Source organism: Haliotis asinina, chromosome 1, assembly GCF_037392515.1.
Source record: "Haliotis asinina isolate JCU_RB_2024 chromosome 1, JCU_Hal_asi_v2, whole genome shotgun sequence".
Lineage (NCBI taxonomy): Eukaryota > Metazoa > Mollusca > Gastropoda > Lepetellida > Haliotidae > Haliotis > Haliotis asinina.
Window position 1 is genome coordinate 46,705,760 of NC_090280.1, and position 24,010 is coordinate 46,729,769.

The 24,010-nt window shown below is 42.1% G+C and overlaps 3 protein-coding genes across 3 annotated transcripts in view; 1 reads left to right on the forward strand and 2 right to left on the reverse strand.

The window, feature by feature from the left end:
• The window catches only part of LOC137292233 (anaphase-promoting complex subunit 13-like), a 384,028-nt gene that overhangs the window by 292,054 nt on the left and 67,964 nt on the right, over positions 1-24,010 (reverse strand). The gene's annotated exons all lie outside the window — the stretch shown is intronic.
• The window catches only part of LOC137292176 (splicing factor U2AF 35 kDa subunit-like), a 285,875-nt gene that overhangs the window by 121,090 nt on the left and 140,775 nt on the right, over positions 1-24,010 (reverse strand). The gene's annotated exons all lie outside the window — the stretch shown is intronic.
• On the forward strand, positions 1,385-22,276 carry LOC137279563 (coiled-coil domain-containing protein 191-like). Its single transcript, XM_067811824.1, has 18 exons — positions 1,385-1,553; positions 1,799-1,837; positions 2,164-2,299; positions 3,981-4,178; positions 4,929-5,104; positions 6,122-6,226; positions 7,860-7,978; positions 8,419-8,593; positions 9,578-9,768; positions 10,497-10,767; positions 11,879-12,513; positions 16,309-16,391; positions 17,143-17,225; positions 19,502-19,603; positions 19,914-20,092; positions 20,221-20,338; positions 20,895-21,049; positions 21,547-22,276. Exons 1-18 carry the CDS (start codon positions 1,467-1,469, stop codon positions 21,704-21,706), a joined length of 3,012 nt encoding a protein of 1,003 aa, XP_067667925.1. The 5' UTR covers positions 1,385-1,466; the 3' UTR covers positions 21,707-22,276.

A 24,010-nucleotide genomic window follows, 5' to 3' on the forward strand; every position in this document is an offset into this window, starting at 1 on the left:
AGTGCGATTCAGATTTTGGGGGAATCATAGAGACAAATTTATAGGCTACACTTTAAGAAATATATGCAAGAACTCCTTCTATCTCTCTCAGAGAACCTATGCATGGTTTGTGTTGCCAAGTTTAATCGGGTAGATACTTTAAAAAGTGACTGGTTCGCTCAACGTCCTAACGTAGACACCTGATTGGATAAAAAGCCAGCCAAGGGAGGTAATAAATTTATCGCGCTGCGGCATACAGGGTATAGTGGAGACTTATCGGAACCAGAGACCATTATATGGTCTCTGTCGGAACGTATACCCTGGAGATATCGAGGATGGATTATAATGTGCTGGTCCTTGCCATTAAATAAAAAAAAATTAAAACAACTAGCAAATCGAGTTAAGGAGTGTAATCTAACAGTAGGGAATGACAAGTCTTTTTAATGCATTCGGATAACTGGTTCTATAGGCCAGAGACCATATAATATAGTCTCTGTATAGGCTAAATGATGATGTCTCAGTAATGTTACTGACTTCTCGAAAATGATAGACAACAGCAGATAAAAAACTAAAAACTACCGAATGGTATATTCCCCTAAATAGTACTCATAGTCATTGGAGATGAAAAAGCTGTCGGCCATAAGGACCTGCAGAAAACAACTGTACTTGTGGGCCCGAGTGGTATTCTGTCGGCAAGCATAGTCGCCTTTTACGGCACACATGGGTTGCTGAAGGCCTATTCTACCCCGGGACCTTCACGGCTGCGTTAATTTCGAACCTTGGATACCAAATCATCCTAATCATAAAGGTTATACGGAGTTGTAGGACGTTAAAGTATTCTGATGAGTCAGCGAGTTGGGATTCTCAGTAAAATCGTCAATATTTCTGCCTCATCGTGACTAACTGCAAGAACTAATCGCGTGATTAACCGGCGTGATTCCACACGAGTGAAGATTTAAATCTAAAGACGTTTTAAACCATACAGTTATTTTACCGCTTATCTCCAAATAAAATACGGCTAATGTTCAGTGACTGAATTTGATTTACCACCTTTAGAAACGGAGTGTTTGACTTTTGTTTCACGTCGCACTCAGCAATAGTCCAGCTATACGGCGGCGGTCTGTCATTGATCGAGTCTGGACAAGGCAGTCCAGTGATCAACAGTTCCTGTATGTTTCTTCCAGTTTTGCCTTCATGTGATCCCTTATTTGTCACTGATTGGGCATGGTCATAATCCCGTGGCAAAATAATGTCTCACTCATTTCACATTTTTATATTTACAATAAAATTGTTGTGTTTCAATTCGGCAACAGACGGCGATATAAAATTTGCCAACGCAATGCCATGCTTGACGCATTGGGAGATGTTTGCTTACTTCGTTTCGTTTAAATTATTCGGATTCTTTTAATATAACCCATGTTGTTTAGACATGGCGACTCGCTCGAACAAGTGCATGACCTGCAACGGAACGTCTTGAAATATCTGCAATGGATGATGCCATTCACAAATCTGGGCTTTATAAATGGAAAAGACAAACCCCAAAGTCCTCTTCAAGAGTGTATTCTCGCTCGCAGGTGCCACGCAGTTTACAATCTCCATTCAAGATATAGTAAAATCCGTTTTACTGCTATACGCCCTATCATACGATAGTCGGCCTCGTAGTTTTGACAGTTTGTTGATCATGGTGTAACCACGTGCTTGTGCAAAGACAAGATCATCGTTTTCAGTATTTGGGAGCGATGCCGTTATTGCCATTTTGATGAAGATATTGTGTACATGAAAATAATGTAATAATATCCGGTAACATTGTATTTTTCAGAACTGCAAAACCCAGAATGACATTCAGGACTGGATAACAGTAAGGCTGATTTTTTTTCTGTGTGTGTGAAATTTTTTGGTATACTAATGTCATGAAAATAGGCATTCTCATATTTGTGTTGGGCTAAACTTGCAAGTAGTAGACGACAATTACCAGGTCCGAAAGGAGGGACTTGCAAAAGGGAGCATGTTCACTCAATGACTTGTTCACAAGTGACTGGCTGGTCAGTAGAAATTTCGTTTGATATGTACCGAAATGACAAGTAGATCCAAACATGCAAAATGTTTAGATAATAAGTCTCGAAGTGACCCAAAGAGCATCTCACTCATACAGTTGTGTTTTAATTTTTCAACCTTTTGATTTAGAAAGTGGAGCAGGCCTCAGACATAGCAGCAGAGACTGTCTTTGGACTGAACCATTACTCTGGAAGAGAGAGAGGGAAGTATGCTGCCCAGCAAACCAGACAACATGTGCAAGAACAAGATTCAGCTTTGACTGAAGGTGAGGATGCCGGTTACTATTCCCAACTACAGTCTTGCCCCGTTTATCCAAACCTCAGATATCCGGAAAACTTGCCTTCTGAACGAAAATTCCTTAAAACGAATCCACAACATTGTAAAACTACTCACCTATCCGGAAATCAGGTTTCCGTAACTGTACAGTCATTTTCACATACAAAACACTAAATTATGTCCATTTTTTGTCTCGTATATCTGGATGGTTGAGCACCTGTATGTTTACATACGCGATTACCTAAGGCCTCGCGTGCCGTAACATGGAAAAAGTCGGCAGTCTTTGAAGTGTGAGAAGATTAACAACCTCAGAGTAGAAGGTAACACTGAGTTGATTTTGATGCGTGTCAGTTTGTAGGTTATTATGATTAATTAGTCCGGTTGATCAAGTAAGCCTCGGCAGCTGTAAGTGAAAAGACAACTGCTAACAGCTTTCGTCATGTGGATATTATCCAAACTCCTATGATGTGTAATCAATAAAGATTGTGTCTGATGCCTACTAAGTTCATTTCTTTGAACGCTTCTTTGTACATATGGCCCATGGTTCAGATATCGGAAAATTCACTTTATGGACAATTTCAATGAAAACACAAGTGTTCGGATAAACAGGCCTCGACTGTACCATGATGCAAAGTAGGGCTGCAACAATTCACCCAGGCCTTGATCATTTTCAAGTTTATTCCGTATACAAGTGGAAACACCAGATTTCATTTGACTCTCAGAGTTTATTAAACAAAACATATCACACTGAAAACTTTTTCCAACATTTATCTCGGGAATCAGGAATGTAAATGATGTAACCTTTTTCAAACAAATAAATATGATGCTTAAACACAGAACAGCATTCACATATCGAATCGAACTAGTGATACTCGTTTGATTTTCGATGAATCGAACTGAATTGTTTGCAGCCCTAGTTCAAAGGGTCGAACAGTTGTGTTCAAACATGGTCAACGTGAAAGGTGATAATCTGGTAAAATGAGAGTTCATGTCCTTTAGCTGTAATACATCATATCATTTTTATGAGTGACAAAAGGTTAAAGACTGAGGAAATGTGAACTAACTATTTTATCCACTTGTTAGGTAACATAGTAATTAGTTTGTCCTTTCATCTGTCTCATGGTAACAATATTCTCCCCAGACCATATCTTTAAAAGTAATTGTGTTTTTTTTTCATGAAATTACACGCATGGAAATCAGTTTGTTAACTATTGCCTTTTGATATTTAGACATTTTTAGCAAGGATGACTGATGCCTATTTGGAGATTGTTAGTTTTTCTGTTTGGAACCCATGAAGATCTGGTGGTCATTGTTGAATTAGGCTGAAACAAACTTGGTGTGTTGACATTGGTACATCCCTTTCCTTTTATATATAGTGCTAAGAACCCCTTAGTGACAATAAATACCTAACTCGCAATATTTAGATTTACAAGCCCTTGTGTCAGGAATATTTTCATAAAGATGCCTCTTGTTAGAGATGTTGTAACAATTTGTTCTTTAGGATTTGTGAATGGCCTGAAAAACTGACTGACTCTTTTTCAAAATGTATTGTCATTAATGCATTATTAGCATACAAAGTGATTGACAAATGTATCTGTCATGGTTATTGATGCTGAGAACTGACTCGGTACATGATTCAAATTCAACATGTTCAGTACTTTGTTTTGTAGCTCAAGAGTTGCTTAGCGACTGGATGCAACAGAAACTTCATGTGGATGATGATGATGATGATGATCATAACGACCCTTGGCATCAGAGGGCTGTTCAGGCAGAGGTCAAGAGGGAATGGGATCATCTCCTTGACGACTGTGTCAATGACTGGCAGCTGGATGTCACACCAAGGTCAAGGGTCAAAATACCAAACAAAGGTACACAAGTAATTTTATCTGTAATGAGGTGTGATTTGGAAAATCAGTGTAAGCAAATTGAATGTCATTGAACTGTACTAAATGATTTACATGGCATCATCCAGACATGATAATGGTTCAAGTAAGACATGTCATGCTGTATCAGCATAAGTATTTGCATGTTTGCACTATTACCAAAGATAACAGATTTACTGTCTGACTCTCATGTGAACTACTATGAAACTGTGAGTGAGTTTGGTTTTCACCTGAGATGGTTTTGGCGGGGTAACTGTTGAAAGGGAGATAACTCAGATCAGCAACATAGCATGAGTCAAAATAAGTATAACATATCAAATTTACCATAGAAGTTACATTATTTGATGCTGAAACAAGTTTCCTTTTGCAAAAAATAGTCTAATGTGACAAACTGAGAAGAATCACTGAAATAAATAAAAGAGAAACTGAAAAGAATGAGGGGTCATATTGGAGAATTGCATGACCCCTCCATTCCATTTTTCAGGTTACGGTGAGAGAAATGTTTGTTTTGTTCATATTTATGTTTTGCTTATTGAGGTGTTCCGCAAACCGAGAAAATGCTCTTTTATTTAATTATGTCATTGAACTAATGTGATTATATTATAATCCTGATTAGATATGTGCAGTCTCCTGAGTAGTATGAGTTAGTCCATTGCACTGGCATCACCTCCAGGTTAGTAGTGCACTAAAACAGGACACACCATCCTCACTGCTAATCTTTTGCTATGATCCCAGACCCTTATTCCACCCTCAACTACTCTGATGAAGAGGATGCTGTGGGTATAATATTGAGCAACATGATGCAGAAACCGGTGGTGAGGGAGGAGTTCCTTAATGACCTTGGCCTTGAAGAGGAGGAGAAGAAGAAGAAGCATGACCCTAGGATAAAGATGGAACTCCGGCACAAGCAGGTGCGCCACTCTTTCAGGTTTGGGTAATCCACCACATTAATATTGTGACATGGTGACTCAAGTGTAATCAGCCTCATTGCTACTATTGGAAACATGCCATGGAATGGATCAAACAAAAGCTTTCAGCAACAAATCCATTGATGTCAGTAGTGAACTCAGAAATGCTTTCACTGTTAAGTCTCCTAAGTGGACATATGCTTGCTCCTGAGAACTGAAACAGTGTTGGAAGTAGCAGTATGTAAGTATTTTCAGATAGGCATTCTGTCAGCACTTGACAAATAGAACACAAAGTTGGTCTTGAAAGGCTTTGAATCATTCTTGTCTCACTTCAATAAACCCTCACTTCACCGAACGTTTTGTACATTCAAGCGTGTATATGAACAACAGGAGTGAGGTAACGCTAACTACTTTTTCAATGTGTACCACTAACAATCACTCCTTCACAGTCAATATTATACAAGTATTTCATTTGTTGCCTCCTAATGTTTACTCACGGTCAGCATGAGGCACTAGAATTTGTACAACAAAAGTGTCATCCAAAGTATGGCATATGTTTTATCTAAATACCGTGTCAATGGTTTAATGTGATGGACAATGTCTAGTGTCATAGCTGTGCTGTGATAGTGACAAATGGAAGAATATGTTTGACATGTCCCCACATTTGTGATGTTGTGTACAGTGTTGCCTACTTAGAAGAGCAGGTAGGGACATGGACGTTATGTCTATAAGAAGGAAGTGCAGATTTGAAGGATAACAACAACCACTGATAAATTGCCATGACATCTTATCATTTTGTAGTCTGAGTAATATAACATCTGCACTAAGTCTGTATCAGTCAGGCTTTAGTTTTCCATGAGATCTGTCTGGTGCCCATGTTAGATTCTTGGGATCTGGAATTATGTTTTCTAACTGAGCCTTGTCAAATACATTGAAACGTTGAAATACCTGTTCAAGTAATTTGACAAATCTTATCTGAACTTAACGAATTGGTAACAAATGTCTCCTTTTGATTGTCAGGTTAAGGAAAACCGTGAAAAGAGAGAGCGTGAGCTGGAGCAGAAGCGAAGAGAACAGCAGGAGAAAAAGGATTCATTGCATAAGGCCAAGCAGATGGTTATCCAGGTCAGTGAGTGCAGAGAGACAGTTTGCTAGGATGTATGGTAGGGGTGGAGCTAGACAGATGATGACACAGGGAGCGGGTGGAGCTAGACAGATGATGATACAGGCAGTGGGACAGGGAGTGGGTGGAACTAGACAGATGATGATACAGGGAGTGGATTGAGCTAGACAGATGATGATACAGGGAGTGGATGGAGCTAGACAGATGATGATACAGGGAGTGGGTTGAGCTAGACAGATGATGATACAGGCAGTGGGACAGGGAGTGGGTGGAACTAGACAGATGATGATACAGGGAGTGGATGGAACTAGACAGATGATGATACAGGGAGTGGATTGAACTAGACAGATGATGATACAGGGAGTGGGTGGAGCTAGACAGATGATGATACAGGGAGTGGGTGGAGCTAGACAGATGATGACACAGGGAGCGGGTGGAGCTAAACAGATGATGATACATTGAGTGGGTGGAACTAGACAGATGATGATACAGGGAGCGGGACGGGGAGCGGGTGGAACTAGACAGATGATGATACAGGGAGTGGATTGAACTAGACAGATGATGACAGGGAGTAGGTGGAACTAGACAGATGATGATACATTGAGTGGGTGGAGCTAGACAGATGATGATACAGGTAGTGGGACAGGGAGTGGGTGGAACTAGACAGATGATGATACAGGCAGTGGGACAGGGAGCGGGTGGAACTAGACAGATGATGATACATTGAGTGGGTGGAGCTAGACAGATGATGATACATTGAGCGGGTGGAACTAGACAGATGATGATACATTGAGTGGGTGGAACTAGACAGATGATGATACAGGGAGTGGGACAGGGAGTGGGTGGAACTAGACAGATGATGATACACTGAGTGGATGGAACTAGACAGATGATGATACAGGGAGTGGGTGGAGCTAGACAGATGATGATACATTGAGTGGGTGGAGCTAGACAGATGATGATACACGGAGCGGGTGGAACTAGACAGATGATGATACAAGGAGTGGGTGGAACTAGACAGATGATGATACAGGGAGTGGGACAGCGAGTGGGTGGAACTAGACAGATAATGATACATTGAGTGGGTGGAGCTAGACAGATGATGACACAGGGAGTGGGACAGGGAGTGGGTGGAACTAGACAGATGATGATACACTGAGTGGATGGAACTAGACAGATGATGATACATTGGGTGGGTGGAGCTAGACAGATGATGATACATTGAGTGGGTGGAGCTAGACAGATGATGATACAGGGAGTGGGACAGGGAGTGGGTTGAACTAGACAGATGATGATACAGGGAGTGGGACAGGGAGCGGGTGGAACTAGACAGATGATGATACATTGAGTGGGTGGAGCTAGACAGATGATGATGCAGGGAGTGGGACAGCGAGTGGGTGGAACTAGATAGATGATGATACATTGAATGGGTGGAGCTAGACAGATGATGATACAGGCAATGGGACAGGGAGTGGGTGGAACTAGACAGATGATGATACAGGCAGTGGGACAGGGAGCGGGTGGAACTAGACAGATGATGATACATTGAGTGGGTGGAACTAGACAGATGATGATACAGGGAGTGGGTGGAACTAGACAGGGAGGAATACTGAGTCATTTTGCACTGTTGTGCAGGAGGAGAGAGACCGGCATCTGAAGGCGAGGAGAGAGGAACAGGAGCTGAAGAAGGTGATGGCTCGCATCAGGAAGGAGATGCAGGAGGAGAGACAAAAGGAGCAGGAGCAGAGAGATAGGTGAGAATCTTTACACTTTACAACATGTCATCACTTTGTCCTAAATGGACTGTGAAAGTTGGAAAGTACTTCAGACAGACAGACAGTATATTCAGTATTTTAGGCCAAAGGCCCATAGTACAGTTACATGTTTTTTTTCAAAATGTGCATATTTATCATGTTTTACCTTAAGTGGTTCAAATGCCAGTATGATGATTTTTTTAGAAATTAGTGCTGAACCAACTAAATTTGAAAGCCATGATTTGTTTTTATAACAGCATGTAATATTGGATTCATAGAATCATTTGTGAAGATGAACTCTGAAAATGTGAAAACGTTTCAACTTGTTCTGTGCCATGTTGCAATATCATGCATGCAAAAGGAAGTTGTCACATTAGATGAGCAGGAAGTAGGATTATACTCAGCAAGACCAAGTCACTGATGTGCTCTATGTGCTACAGAGAGCGACGAGCACGTGAGAAGCTGGACCAGGAGGCGAGGGAGGAGCTGAGCAGACAGGCTGAGCAAGAACGACTACAACAACAACAACAGCAGCAGGCTAAGGAAGAGAAGCAACGGAAGATGTACGACAGAGTCCACAAGTTCCAGATTAAACAGTCGGGTAAAAACCTGAAGGTAACACCGGTGGAACCCCCACATTTATAACCTACAGAGTATACTCTCTCTTAGTCAGTGAGCAGTTTGATCATACAACATATGTCATATCTGGGATTTCACTTTCTCAGTAAAGTACAAATTCTAGTCCTTTTTAGGTTGAGTCCCATCCGTGATTCGAAGCTGCACCCTCAGAGTCAGGCACCTAATCGCCAGCACACAAAGTCAGCCGCCTAGCCTGCTCAGCCACTGCAACTTCCATAGAATGATAGTCTGACAACTGGTAGTCTTGACTGCGTACTTTGTGTACCCCTCTGATAGGTGTGTGACCAAGACCATGACCCCTCTGCATCCCTGGCGATTAGGTGCCTGACTCTGAGGGTGCGGGTTCAAATCCTGGATGGGACTCAACCAAAAAAGGACTAGAATTTGTACTTTACTGAGAAAGTGAAATCCCAAATATGACATATGTTGCATTTGACCACTTTCTAAATGGCATCGTGTAATCATAGTTTGATCATAGTAACATGGTTACTGAAAAGTTATTTTCTTGAAGCATTAATTGATCTTTGCCTGCTTCCATTTCTTGCAAACTATACATGAAGATCATAGAGATGTCAGGTGCTGCTGCGTTGACAGGAGCTACATACTGTGCAGCATGTACATGAAGATCATAGAGATGTCAGGTGCTGCTGTGTTGACAGGAGCTACATACTGTGCAGCATGTACATGAAGATCATAGAGATGTCAGGTGCTGCTGTGTTGACAGGAGCTACATACTGTGCAGCATGTACATGAAGATCATAGAGATGTCAGGTGCTGCTGTGTTGACAGGAGCTACATACTGTGCAACATAATCCTGGTTAAATAACAACTCTCATGATGTTTGTTGCTAATATTCATTATACTGTTACAACTTCCCAGTGATGGTTTACAATGTCTTCAAAGCAAGAGGTATAGGTTTTGATGCGATTATGGCCACATTATCTTCTCCTGTCTCCCCAGTGCCTTCAGCGCCACTTCTCAGCCTGGTACAAGGTTGTGTTGGATCGACGTCTGCAGACCGGGAAGGCAAGGGCCTTGGCAGACTGGAAGCTGCTGTTCCGAGCCTGGAATGCTTGGAGGTCATACTCACGCACTCGACGTCTGGATGTCGAGACAAGGCAGTATGAACAGTCAGTACTGGATATGCATAGGTGTGTACATCACTGAAAATGAATCCTTGTAAGTTTCCTATCTTATGGGATGATGGTTGGATTTATGTTGTAGGTGCTGTGTTTTGATGTACACTGGTGCCTGCTCCTAGCTCAGTTCGTACACTGAATGCAGTCAGCTGATGTAGGTAGTTGATTTGCCATTGATCAGTGTTTGAGTTGGCTGTACATAACTGTAATCAGGTCAAGAGGTGTCTGTACATAACTGTACTCAGGTCAAGAACTGGCTGGACATAAACAGTAATCAGGTCAACTGTTGGCTGCACAGAAACAGTAATCAGGTCAAGAGTTGGTTGTACATAAACAGTAATCAGGTCAAGAGTTGGCTGTACATAAACAGTAATCAGGTCAAGAGTTCATTGTACAGTAAGCAGTTCATGGGTGGACTGGACAGTAATCAGGTGAAGAGTTCACTGTACATAAACTACATAAACAGTAATCAGGTGAAGAGTTCACTGTACATAAACTACATAAACAGGAATCAGGTCAAGAGTTCACTGTACATAAACTACATAAACAGTAATCAGGTCACTGTACAGTAATCAGATCATGAATTGGCTATATGGTAATCAGGTCAAGAGGTGGCTGTACATAAACAGTAATCAGGTCATGAGTTGACTATACTGTAATCAGGTCGAGTTGATTCTACAGAAAGAGTAATCTCTCATGCGTTGACTGTAGAGGTGTTACCCTGATTTGTATATTTGCAGGAAGCAGCAACTTGCAGAGCAGCATCACCGCTATGTGTTGCTGCGCCGCTGCCTGACAGCATGGCAGACCTTTGTGCAAACAGAGAAGGACCGATTTCATCTGCTAGAGGAGCAGAACAATACACGCAGCAAAATGATGGCGCTGCTTGACGCTGCGGCAAGCGGCAAGTTGTGGAGTGAGAGGGAAGAGGAGGACAACAGAAAGAATGCTGGGGATTTTGGGAGGAAGAAGGATGGTGGTGTCAACTCAGTCATGGTGGTGGAGGACCTGGTATGTCATATAACTAAAATGACTAGAATTATCATTAAAATGCCCACACATTATCAGAAATGAGCGAGCCATTGTAACTTGATAATGCTCGCAATGATAATGATTAACGATGAACCGTTATCAAGCCTGTTGTTAGGTGACATCATAAGCAGCTCAGTTGTTGATGTTCAATCACCTATGGCTCATTTGAACTGGGGTTGCAAGTTGACGATATGTCTGGCACATTCGTCACATGTCCCTGTGCCATCATGCACTTTCTTGTCAGTGCCAACCATAACATTTGTACCATAAATTACAGTATACAGCAACGTAAACGTTGACTGGAACAATGAAATAAATGGCAGCTGACAGTATGGGCAAAGGTCAAGGTCAAATGTCGTCACTCTCAATTGTAATGTCACCTGTTTTGTAATGAGTGTGTCAGTGACCACCGTCTTTTGATTTTAGCAGTACATGCTTCAAAACTTGTGCTGTTGGTTTTATTCCTATTTTATTAGACATTCCATCTGTTTTAGCTGTAATAGGTGTGACACTGTTTTTCAAGGCATTATCATTTCCCTCTGCCCTCTGCCCTCTGCCCTCTGCCCTCTGCCCTCTGCCCTCTGCCCTCTGCCCTCTGCCCTCTGCCCTCTGCCCTCTGCCCTCTGCCCTCTGCCCTCCGTCAGATAATACTGTGAAATATAGCATTGCCCTTATAGTACTGACTGCTGCTGGGGACTGGGCATGCTCTACATGACATCAAACCATTGCTCAGACAGCGACAGAGTAGGGTGTAGTTGATACATTCACACGTCTCTCCAACTTGTCCCTCTGTCTTCACCGAGAAGGTGACGTGCCCTTCCATAGGGAAATAAAAACCTGTCAAAATAAAAAGAATTATGCCAGGAAGGGTTGTCCTATCGGTGATTCCATGTACACATATTCTCTCAGTGTCAGAAAGTGTAGTATGTCAGCACGTGGACTAAGTATTTCATGTTTTGAAGTTGCACATCAAATTTATTCACCATTTATTGGTGTTATGAGAGTTGGAGCATTGTGAGAAGCATTTCTTGCTAGTCATCATGAAAGTGTCAGCCCCCACTGGTTAGTGTCACTCATTTCCTTTTGACAGGAGGACTTCTTTGAACAACCAACCAGAGACCACCAAGGTTCCACAAAAGTTGACCCAGCATCCAGCAGAAGTGACTCTTCAGTGACCGGTACCAAGTCTCGCCCAAACAAGCTACCCACTCAAGCGTGGCAAGTTACACGACGTCATGTCAACCTGACAAATGAGGAGATTGCCAGTCTAGCTGGTGGAGACATGGAACAGAACTCGCATCATACAGACACCAAGATTAGACGTCGGTTTGGCAAACAGCCATGGATGAATACCCATTTTGTTGTAAATAACTTTGAACATCGATATACATCACAACAAAAGATGTTGCATGATCAGCATAAGCAGTTAAAGGAACAACATCGCATGATTGAAGAGTTGCAGTTCAAGCAGAAACAACAGATGCATCTAGAAGAGGTTGCTAGGCAACAACTGATACAACAGCTTCTTACTAAGCAGGGGTTATCTCCCATGAGTGACCAGCCACCTGGGACTGGACTGCAGTTAATGAATAATTTGTCTGACAATGGTCAACCACAGATAGATATGTCTAAACAAAGAAATAATGTTACCAAGGAGAAGGCTACAAATGTTGCCATGGAAACTGCCAGAACTGATTCCACAGGACACAGTACTGTAACTGCCAGGTAAGACATTAATTGTTGCAGGCATTTACCCGTCACTGAACTTCTGTGAGCCAATCTTTCCAATCAGTCTAATTTCCCATTTATCTTTGAAAACTAAGATATTTTTGTACACATGGTAATTGCAAGGAAGCAGAACCTATAAAATGATCGAAATGTGTTAATGCCATGGAGGGGTGATGGCGCAGCATAGTGTTACCAAGTCATACCAAAGACCTGAGTTTGGGTAAAACACATTAAGCCCTTTCTGGTGTCCTCCTTTGTGATATTGCTGGAATAGTGCTAAAAGTGACATAACACCGTACACACTCAGTCAGTACTGCCATGTGTCTGGTAAAAGCGCCAACTTTCTATCCAGCAACATTTACTATCTACTCTGATGGACCATTAGCTTGGAAATGATGGACGCATGTAAATTTTCCATTAAGTTGGAGAAAACTTAGTTCTCAATTGCAGTTGAGTCCATCTAAACAGGAATGAGACTGATTCAAATATCCATCGATACTACAGTTCGTTTGGTTTCAAAAGAAAATGATGAATGATTAAATAACTCGAAATAGGGACAAGTGCATAAAACATAAATAAAACACATGGTCCTGAAGCCACTGCACCTAGTAGAATCTGAAATGTGATGTTTGGTGATGGATCATGGAAATAGTTGTGTGAGAAGCTATCCTGTAACATCCTGGTGGAACAGCACAGGCATGTACTTCAGGTGCAACTCAGCATAGTCTCCTGCTTGTCAGGAAATGGCTGTCATTGTTCAACCAGCTGTTTGTCATCCCTTCAATAGAACATATCAGGGGTAACACTTATAAGTTATACTATATAAGTTACCACATCGTGTCGAGGGAAATACAGGGTTTTATCAGTCCTGAGTAAGGGAATACAACCTTACGAGGGACTGATAAAACCCTGTATTTCCCGAGACATGATGTGATAACGCATTTATCTAGCTGAATGTTTTCACTAAATCAAAACAAAACAACACGCATCGAATCGACTTGCTGCCATGTTGACACCAGCTGATCGTTTGACCTCAATGCACCGCACGTTACTAAAGGCTTGTTGATGCATGCTTTTCTCACTTCTCGCGTCGTCACGGAGGCGTAGCGGGAGGATATGACTTTCGCAGCGGGAGTATAAAAGTCGTATACTCCCGCTGGCGGATCGTGATGAATGTACATGGCATTTTGTCAGCGTCACATGGACCAATCAAAACTCGACATTCTTACATGAGGCTAGATAATGGATAGAGTCAGTGACTTGTATGGCCTACATGCACAAGGGCCTAGCTCCCACAGATTAAAAGCTCACTCGGTTCGAGAAGGAGCCACATCAAAAGCATATGCTACTGCTCTGCCCATTGACGAGATCTTCTTAGGATTGAGTGCACCTGGCACCTCGGTTCTTCTTGATCCCATGTCCTTGTTAGGGGATTCTTCTGTTGCTACCTCCGAGTTGACTCTCGATAATGAGAGTCTTTCTTGGAGGAGCGGGAGGAGGAGGCCATGGATGAGGATGGGGCTCGGGACCAGCAAGGGGAAGTTTATGGCTTCTCACTTGGGTCATCCCTGTGGCAGGTGCGAGAACATATCGCCACCGTTTTGTTGCAGGTGAGATTCCAGTTTTTGTTCACCGATCCTGGATCTGACAGCAATCACCTCTGATACCGTCCAGCTCGATTGGATGGACAGGTTTCTGAGGGCGTTACCACCTTTACCACTGATCTCTAGGTTCCTTTTGCAGCTCTGTGGTCATCTCAGCGCTGACTACCGGTAATACTTGGGTTGTTTGTACAGCCACCTGTACTACTACCTCAGCGACCAAACTCTCTATCCCATCATTCACTGAGTGGCTTGGCCACTGTCCAGAATCACCTCCAAGCAAGCAGAATTCCTGCACCAGTTGCAGACACAATTCTGGCTTTGCGGAGGGATTTGACTAAAGCACAGTATGAGGATACATGGGCTGTAATGCACGCTGGTCTGGATATAGAAGGATTCTCGATCCCTTTTCTTCGACTGTAGCTGAGATATTAAAGTTCTTACAGACTCAGTAAGAAGCCAGGTTAGCCGCATCTACTATCCATGGCTACTCTACGGCTATTACAGCCTTCCATGTTCCCATTGAGAGTGCTCTTTTAGGGTCTTTTAGGGCAACACCCTCTTGTGCAGCTTTTTTCAGCATGCGTGGACAGATTGCGTCCGGTCATCCATCGTATGTTATGTTGGAGGATGAAATTTTTGGTTGCAGTCCCATCTGGTAGACAGGTCGAGGACATGGATGTTATGTCTGTGGACCTGGTGCTAACCAATTTTCTTAAGGATCAGGTCAGTTCGGCTGCCTGATTCCAATCATTCTTATATCGATTTGACATGACCTATCGATCTCCCTGCCTTCACGGTTCTTGCATCTCGTAACACACACCATAGTGCACATGATCTCCCTGCCTGTATGGTTCTTGCGCCCAGTAACACACACCGTAATTCACATGTGTTGGATGTGTGTAAAATTTTTAAGCATATGTTAAGATGACTGTGAATATCTGTAAACAACTCTTTTGCTGTTATGGCAGGGGTAAGACCTGTCATCCACAATCCACAAACCATCTCACGATGGATAGTGTCGGTGATTTGTATGGCCTATACTCACAAGGGGTTAGCTTCCACAGATTCGGTTCGTGCAGCAGCCGAGTCAAAAGCGTATGCTACTGCTCTGCCCATTGAGGAGATCTGCGTAATGGCTATTCGGACCCAGCCGAGCACATTCATCCATCATTATCAGCTGGACAAACACTCACATGAGCGTGCTCAGTTTGGCCAGGTTCTCTACAGTGGACACACTAGTGACTCTCTGGTCATGTGAGCTTTATGAATGACTAACTCTGTTTTGCACTTGGGGTCAGGTTCCATCTGGTGATCAGTGCCTGGCTTTAACTTTCCATTTTTCTCCACTTAGCAGCTGTGTGCTATGTACAAGTTTCTGTTTTAACAAGTCTGCTATGTTTACACTCACTCAAACGACTGGATCGAGGGGTGGGACTTATAGGTGGGTGTGTTTCCCATCAGCCAATCACAATATCATAGGCCTGACAGTATGGGTGCTCGCCTTAGTCACACACCCTGTCAGACAGAATACCACTTCCTGGCTTTCGAGTCTGTCTAATGCTTATATGTACCCCAAGGAGGACTTCTTTTGAAAAAGAATTATACAAACCTGTAGAGGTTATGAATTCTTTGAAGAAATTCCTCCTTGGGGTACAGCCACTGGCCTTCCCTCATTCTGTCTGATTTGTTCAGCATGAAAAGTGAGGTACAAGGTTGATGGCTAGAGTTACCTGCTCTTTTGGCTGTATGGGGTACTAGTGGGGCCCTGTAAGGGTAGTCTCACAAGACATAAGTTTTTGTTTTGTAAGTATTTTACTGCAAAATATAGTTACACCTGTCAGGGGATTTTTAACGGGCATAAAAATGCTTATATATATGTATGCACCCCTAAGAGGCCTTCTTTCAAAGAATTTATAACCTCTACAGGTTTGTATAGTTTTTTAATTCCTGCTGAGGTTTGTTTTGAAAAATATCAATCTATTTTATTGTCAGATTTCATTTCTTCTTAAACTAAAGTAGACATCTGAGTGACATTTATTGTTTGGGATAATTTCCTACCATCTGTCAATGATGTCTGTGTCAATGGAGTTTGAGTTGATGGACATTAAGTGATGAAAGTGTTTGTTCTTGTACTTTGTTCTTTTCAACTTTGACAGTATGTTGACCATCAGTGGTTGTATCTCTGCAGGTCTGGTGTGAGCAATCTCCAGTCTGCCCGGACATCCACGTCGAACACGACTAACAACACCAAGTATCTCCAAGTTCTCAAAAGTAGGTACAACTGGGGCAATATAGCACAGAATGCTCAGGCACTTTACTCATCCAAACATAAAAGTCTGTCCTCAAATACAGCCCAATGTCAGATACAGACTGTATAACTGTCTAACTGTATCAATCTAACAGTAGACTGTCTTCTGTTGTTGGTGGTACATGAAGCGTTAGTGGTATGTGAAGTGTTAGTGGTATGTGAAGCGTTAGAGGTATGTGAAGCATTCGTGGTATGTGAAGCGTTAGTGGTATGTGAAGCGTTAGTGGTATGTGAAGTGTTAGTGGCGGAGATGATGTTATCAAGTAAAGTCAGAATTAGTAGTGAAGAAAGAACTACAAATGGTAGTGCAACAAGTGTCTGATGGTTACCAGTAGTTACACATGTCAAGTCATTACCAGTAGATACTGATGTACCATGAATGTGTGGTATCCAGGCTGTCAGGTCGTTACCAGTAGATACTGATGGTACCATGAATGTCTAGTATCCTGGCTGTCAGGTCATTACCAGTCGATACTGATGTACCATGAATGTCTAGTATCCTGGCTGTCAGGTCATTACCAGTAGATACTGATGTACCATGAATGTCTAGTATCCTGGCTGTCAGGTCGTTACCAGTGGATACTGATGGTACCAATGATTAGCGATAGTACTATAGTGTGTTTGGATAGTGATAGTGGTTTTTTTATCTTCACACATATATGTAATCCACATCTCTGTTAATGTGTTCGCCTGTTGCATGTGTGTATGTTGTAGACATGGAGGACCGGGCTGAGGAGAGGAAGAGGCTGAAGGCTGAGAGAGAAGCCCGGAGGAAGAAGGAGGAAGAGGACAGACTGGTGAGCTCACTTGTCTTGTACTGGTTGGGAGTGGGTAGATAGCCTTGACCTCAGCTTGTACACAAGCAAACTGTAGCGCAAATGTGGCTGCGCAGCATAGAGAAAATGACCAGTATTCATATATGCAAGCGAAGCGGCTTGTAGCAGAGGGATATTTCTGTGACTGTCTTTGATTTCTTTCCTGTGGTGGAGGCAATACACACTAAGTGAGTTTAGATTTACACCGCACTCAGCAATATTCCAACTATATGACGTCTGTAAATAATCAAATCTGGACCAGATAATCCAGTGAACATGAACATTGTCCAACGCATTTGGGATATAATGACATGTGTCAACTGACCTGACCACCGTATATTGTTAGTTGCCTCTTACAACAAGCATGGGTTACTGAAAACCAATTCAGTTCATGGATTATCCCCCTTAGAGGGTATGGAAGTTCCACACCATCTGAAGTATATGAATGCATGCCAGACTTTTCAATGCACCATATTTGTTAGTTTACTTTTCCTAAACTCATCAATTGTCACCAGTGACTGAATCAATAGTAGAAATCTAATTAAGGTCTATAGCCAATTGTATTTTGTCTTGTTGATAAATAATGTTTTCTTTTAAAACTGTTAGTTTTAAATTGTCTGTGATGATCTAGTTGATGTATTGTCCATAAATAACAGGCTTTTTATTCATACTACATTTAGTGTCTATGTTTCAGTGTCTAATTTCTTGTCATGATATGGCGGAAACATTGTCCTTGTGACATGATACTGTAACTCACTAACTCACCGTTGTAGGGTCTACTGTGCTGTACATGTTTCTGTTGCTACAGGGGCTACTGTGCTGTACATGTTACTGATATGCTAAGGGCTACTGTGTTGTACATGTTTCTGTTGCTACAGGGGCTACTGTGTTGTACATGTTTCTGTTGCTACAGGTGCTACTGTGTTGTACATGTTTCTGTTGCTACAGGGGCTACTGTGTTGTACATGTTTCTGTTGCTACAGGGACTACTGTGTTGTACATGTTTCTGTTGCTCTAGGGGCTACTGTGCTGTACATGTTTCTGTTGCTACAGGGGCTACTGTGTTGTACATGTTTCTGTTGCTACAGGGGCGACTGTGTTGTACATGTTTCTGTTGCTACAGGGGCGACTGTGTTGTACATGTTACTGTTGCTGCAGGGGCTACTGTGCTGTACATGTTACTGATATGCTAAGGGCTACTGTGTTGTACATGTCACTGTTGCTACAGGGGCTACTGTGCTGTACATGTTACTGATATGCTAAGGGCTACTGTGTTGTACATGTCACTGTTGCTCTAGGGGTGACTGTGTTGTACATGTTTCTGTTGCTACAGGGGCTACTGTGTTGTACATGTTTCTGTTGCTACAGGGGCTACTGTGTTGTACATGTTTCTGTTGCTACAGGGGCTACTATGTTGTACATGTTTCTGTTGCTACAGGGACTACTGTGTTGTACATGTTTCTGTTGCTACAGGGGCTGCTGTGCTGTACATGTTTCTGTTGCTACAGGGGCTACTGTGTTGTACATGTTTCTGTTGCTACAGGGGCTACTGTGTTGTACATGTTTTTGTTGCTCTAGGGACTACTGTGTTGTACATGTTTCTGTTGCTACAGGGGCTACTGTGTTGTACATGTTACCGTTGCTACAGGGGCGACTGTGTTGTGCATGTTTCTGTTGCTACAGGGGTTACTGTGCTGTACATGTTACTGTTGCTGCAGGGGCTACTGTGTTGTACATGTTTCTGTTGCTCTAGGGGCTACTGTGGTGTACATGTTTCTGTTGCTACAGGGGCTACTGTGTTGTACATGTTACTGTTGCTACAGGGGCTACTGTGTTGTACATGTTTCTGTTGCTACAGGGGCTACTATGTTGTACATGTTTCTGTTGCTACAGGGGCTACTGTGTTGTACATATTACTGATGCTACAGGGGCTACTGTGTTGTACATTTTACTGTTACTCTAGGAACTGCTTTGTTGTACATGTTATTTTGTTACAGGAGCTATTGTTTTGTACGTTACTGAAGCTTTTGTGGCTACTGTGTTACTGAAGTTCTAGGAACTGTGTTGTACATGTTACTGTTGCTTTAACGTCTGCTGTGTTGTACATGTTACTGTTGCTCTAGGGACTACTGTGTTGTACGTTTCTGTTACTGTAAGGACTACTATGTTGTACATGTTTCTGTTGCTATAGGGACTACTGTGTTGTGTATGTTGCTGTTGCTGTAGGTTGTAATGTGTTGTAAATGTTACTGTCGTAGGCACTGCTGGAAGCCCAAGAAGAGGAGTTGAGGAAGCAAGCTGAGGAAGAAAAAAAGGCACGTGCTGCAGCCTTCCGGGAGAAGAGGAGGATGGAGAAGCAGGTGACAGATGTTTGGAAGCCAGTGCATCATTTTCACCATGCCCGTTTCTCTCTGTTGAAAGTTCTTTGTAAAACATAGAAAATAGATCTCATTACATATTTGTGCTTATTATTTCCACGTTTTATGTTTGATACACAACATAATTGTTGTGTGACAGTAGAACAGGGCAAACCTAATGTTTGAATGAAAAGCCAAATCTATAATGCTGATGAGAGTATGACTGGCATATCTGACCTTAGTCCAGCCTTTAAGAGCCTACACACTGCCTTTCTGTGGACATAGCAAGTGATGTCTTCTCTGTTCCTGTCAGCGTGAGGTGGAGAAGCAGCGCCACCTGGAGAAGATTAAGGAGCTGACCCAAGTGGCAGAGGCTCACTACACTCGGTCAGTCATGAAGTACCGCGGTATCAGGCCACTTCAGAAGCTGGTGCTCATGGCCCACCAGAACCAGCAGCGGGCCATCACACACCACAAGGAGCATCTCTTGAGGTAGGTAACAGGATATTCGGTGACTCCTATTGAATCTACTCACTGCCCAAACTGCTATGACAGCCTACTCCGTAACAGCGATGGTTTTGTTATACACTGCTATATATGGACTATGTTGTCTCCTTTAGGAAGGTGCTGGTGTCATGGAGGGAACTCACATCAGCTGTGATGGAGGACAAGCAGCAGCTGGCAGATGAGATGAACAGCTTCCTTGCTGTCAAAAGATGCTTCACTCAATGGAAAATGGTAAGCACGCTCTATCAAAAACAACACATGCACCATTGATGTGTGTCAGATATGCCTGTAAATACAAGCCATACAAGTCATTTGGATGACAGTACAAGCCATATACATCATGTGTCTGACAATGCAAGCCACATACATCAAGTCTGACAATACAAGTCATATAAACCATGTGTCGGACAATACATGTCATTTACATCAGGTGTCTGACAATACATGTCATTTACATCAGGTGTCTGACAATACATGTCATTTACATCAGGTGTCTGTCAATACATGTCATTTACATCAGGTGTCTGACAATAAAAGACAAATAAGTCGTGTCTGATAATACAAGACATATATGTGATGTGTCTGGCAGTGCAAGCTGTGTAGCGTGTGTCTGACAGTACAAGTCATGTAAGTCATCTGTCTGACAGTACAAGGTATGTAAGTCATCTGTCTGACACTTCAGGCTATGTAACATGTCTGTCAATACAAGCTGTGTAATGTGTGTCTGACAGTATAAGTTGTGTAACCTGTGTCTGACTGTACAAGATATGTAATGTGTGTCTGACAGTACAAGCACCACCTGGTGATTGAGATGGAGAAAGCGAGGAGGTTCCGAGAGAGAAGGATGCTACACACCATCATGGATGCCTGGGCAGACTATGCTGCTGAGGAGAAGTTTGCAACATGGGATCGAGAGAGAGCGGCCAAAGAACATCACATCTGGTCAGTAGCTATACAAGTGCATGTAATGCTGGGAGACACATATGTTAGCACCAGTAACAGGGCTCTATAACTCGGCTAACTCAGTGTCATATTGTAAATATGGTGTGTCTATTTAGTGTCACAATGTTAACATGGTGAATATCTTTAGTGTCGTAATATAACATGGTGACTTTCTTTAGTGTCATAATGTACACATGGTAAAATCTCTTCAGTGTCATAATGAAAACATGGTGAGTCATCTTAGTGACATGATGAAGATGAGTGTCTTCAGATACACACAGGTTGATTGCAAAAAATAAGGTCTTTCATGTAATGGTGATCTGGACCCCGTTTCAGAAAGCTGTCATAGCACTTTGACTGTTGTAAGACTATGTTACAGTATAAAAGTACAACAGTCGTAGTTCGATGTGAAACGGGGGTTAGCCCTGTGAATGCTGTAGTGTGTGTCAGCTTTGCCGGTGTATTCTCTTAGATGTTGGTTGAACTTGTCACTTCAGGAGCCTGAAGAAGAAGATGTTTACAGTATGGCGCAGTCTGCCTGAGGAGAGACGGAGGGAACTAGAACGAGAGAAGAGAAGAAATGAGATGAGGAAGAAAGTATCTCATCTTCTTCCTGACTTTGAGGGTCAGTTGAAGGCCAGCAGTGAACTCCAGTGATGTGACCAAAGACTGTGGAGGACAGTGTGGAGGCTGAGCTGACTTTGAGGGTCAGTTGAAGGTCAGCACTGAACTCCAGTGATGAGACCACAGACAGTGGAGGACAGTGTGGAGGCTGAACTGACGTTTGGGTCTGTTGTAGTGATGTAACCACACGTTAAGAAAAGCAAGAATTATGCATGTCAACTGCTTTATTGTGAATAACAATGTTTCAAAGCACATTCTTGCTTCATCATCAGGTCTGTTTGGCTCAAAAGCAATCTAGCTTGAGTTAGACTACTATTCATCAGCCTGCTTTTGAGCCAAACAGACTGTAGCATTTCCTTCTCTGCCCAAACAGGTATTAAGCACTGTGGCCTGGTAACTGATAGCATCAGTTATTTTCAGAACCATTGATTGTATTACGTCTTTACTCGTGGCTTATAATGGTGTAATTTCCATACTTTTTATTGTATATTTTGTTTTGTACATTGACTTATCATAACCTCAAATGACCTTAAGATTTTATTTTATGTATGAAAATGATATTGAAGAATGATCTGTAAAAAGTGTATAAAGTCATGAAAACAACCTCTATCATTTGTTGTTTCCTCTGAATTCATTGTTTTTAGGTAACCTCACTATCATTTGACTCCAAGTCAAGTTTTGTTTGCTGTTTATCGCCACTCCCATCAATATTCCAGCTCTAAGGTGGTGTTCTATAAATGAGACTGGACCAGACAATCCTGTGATCAATAGCATTAGTATGGTTCTACACAACTGGGATACGATAACATGTCAACCAAGTCTGCAAGCCTGATCATGCGATCCTGTTAGTCTTCTCTTTCAATTAAATCATAAAGTGGAGGACACTGAGAGGGGTCAGCAGTACATTTGAATTAATATGATTAAGATGTGTACCTGTTTTGGTGTTTGTTCAGGAATATTCATGAAATACCAAAGTTTGTCCAACTTCAGAGATCTGATTATTCATGTGTGGAACACAGTTCTTCAAATACAGTTATTCAAATACCATTAAAACACAGCTTATATTTTTAGGCTTGAAAATTTCATTTTCACTGCTTAAGAGTCATAATAATATTGTCCTTTAGGCCTTAATCAACCCATGATGGTCCAGGTTAGAATACTGGCCTCCTGTAACCCATGCAACTAATGGGATCAGGTGGTCAGTCTCACTGACTTGGTTGACACGTCATTGGTTCCCAAATGGTCAACACTCATGCTGGACTGTGTGGTCCAGACTCACCTCCATATAGCTGGAATATTGCTTAGTGTGTCGTAAAACTAAACTCATTCCCTCATTAGACCTTATTCAAAACAGAAGGATCATATCTGTAGGTGTTTGTTCACCAGCATGTTGTCATGGCAGATATTGGGTCTGCCTCAGGTTGGCAGATGACAATATTAATGGTGCTTTGTATGGATGTTACAGGATGTCAGATCAATGGAGGAAAGAAAGTGATCATGTTACTGAGGATGATCATGACAAAGGACCAGGTCATCAGGATTTGTGAAGTGATTGCATGTCAACTTATTTGAGTGGATTGTCTGGTCCACACGAATGAGATATTACCAAGTGTGTTGTTGAACAATAAACAAATACATTATATCAAATGGGAGCAGCTTGTATAAGTACATCAGTCAGACCAGCAGATCTAAACACTGTATCTTGGGGACAAATTTAAGCGAGCATGGCTGGAGGAATAGTTGTCTGCAATTACATTTGTAGAAGTCATATTTTCAGTTCTAAGCGGTAAAGAAATTATGTAGAATTACCTTTGTAATCTTACATTGGTCTCAAAACATCCTTAGAACTTTAAGGTTGTACAGTTGTGTCCATCGGACACCACATTTCCATGATTATCTTGCATCTTTTGTACGTTTCAAATCTGACATTTCCAGATGGTCCTCCTTCCTCATCCTTTGTTCTACTACAATCCGAGAAGCACATAGTTGGTCATCTGTACATTGTGACAATAAATTGTTATGTCCACAGGACCATAGTTAACTTTTGTCAAGTAGTCGGTAGTCACCATTAAAAGAGAGTTATATCAATACTTTGATGCATAAAGAGTAACCTGTGAAATTATAGGGGGGAGCCCCTTTGCTCCCCAGGGCTCACTTGCACATAAATGATCATAGCTACAATTAACTGTAGCCATTGGCAATTGAGATTACATTTGCAATCATAACTCTTACCACTCTTGCACAAAAGTGATTCTGCAAGTGACCCCAGGTTTACCTACAGCCCTGGTCCAGTTCAGCTGTGTAACACATATAAAATTATTAAAACACAAATGCAAC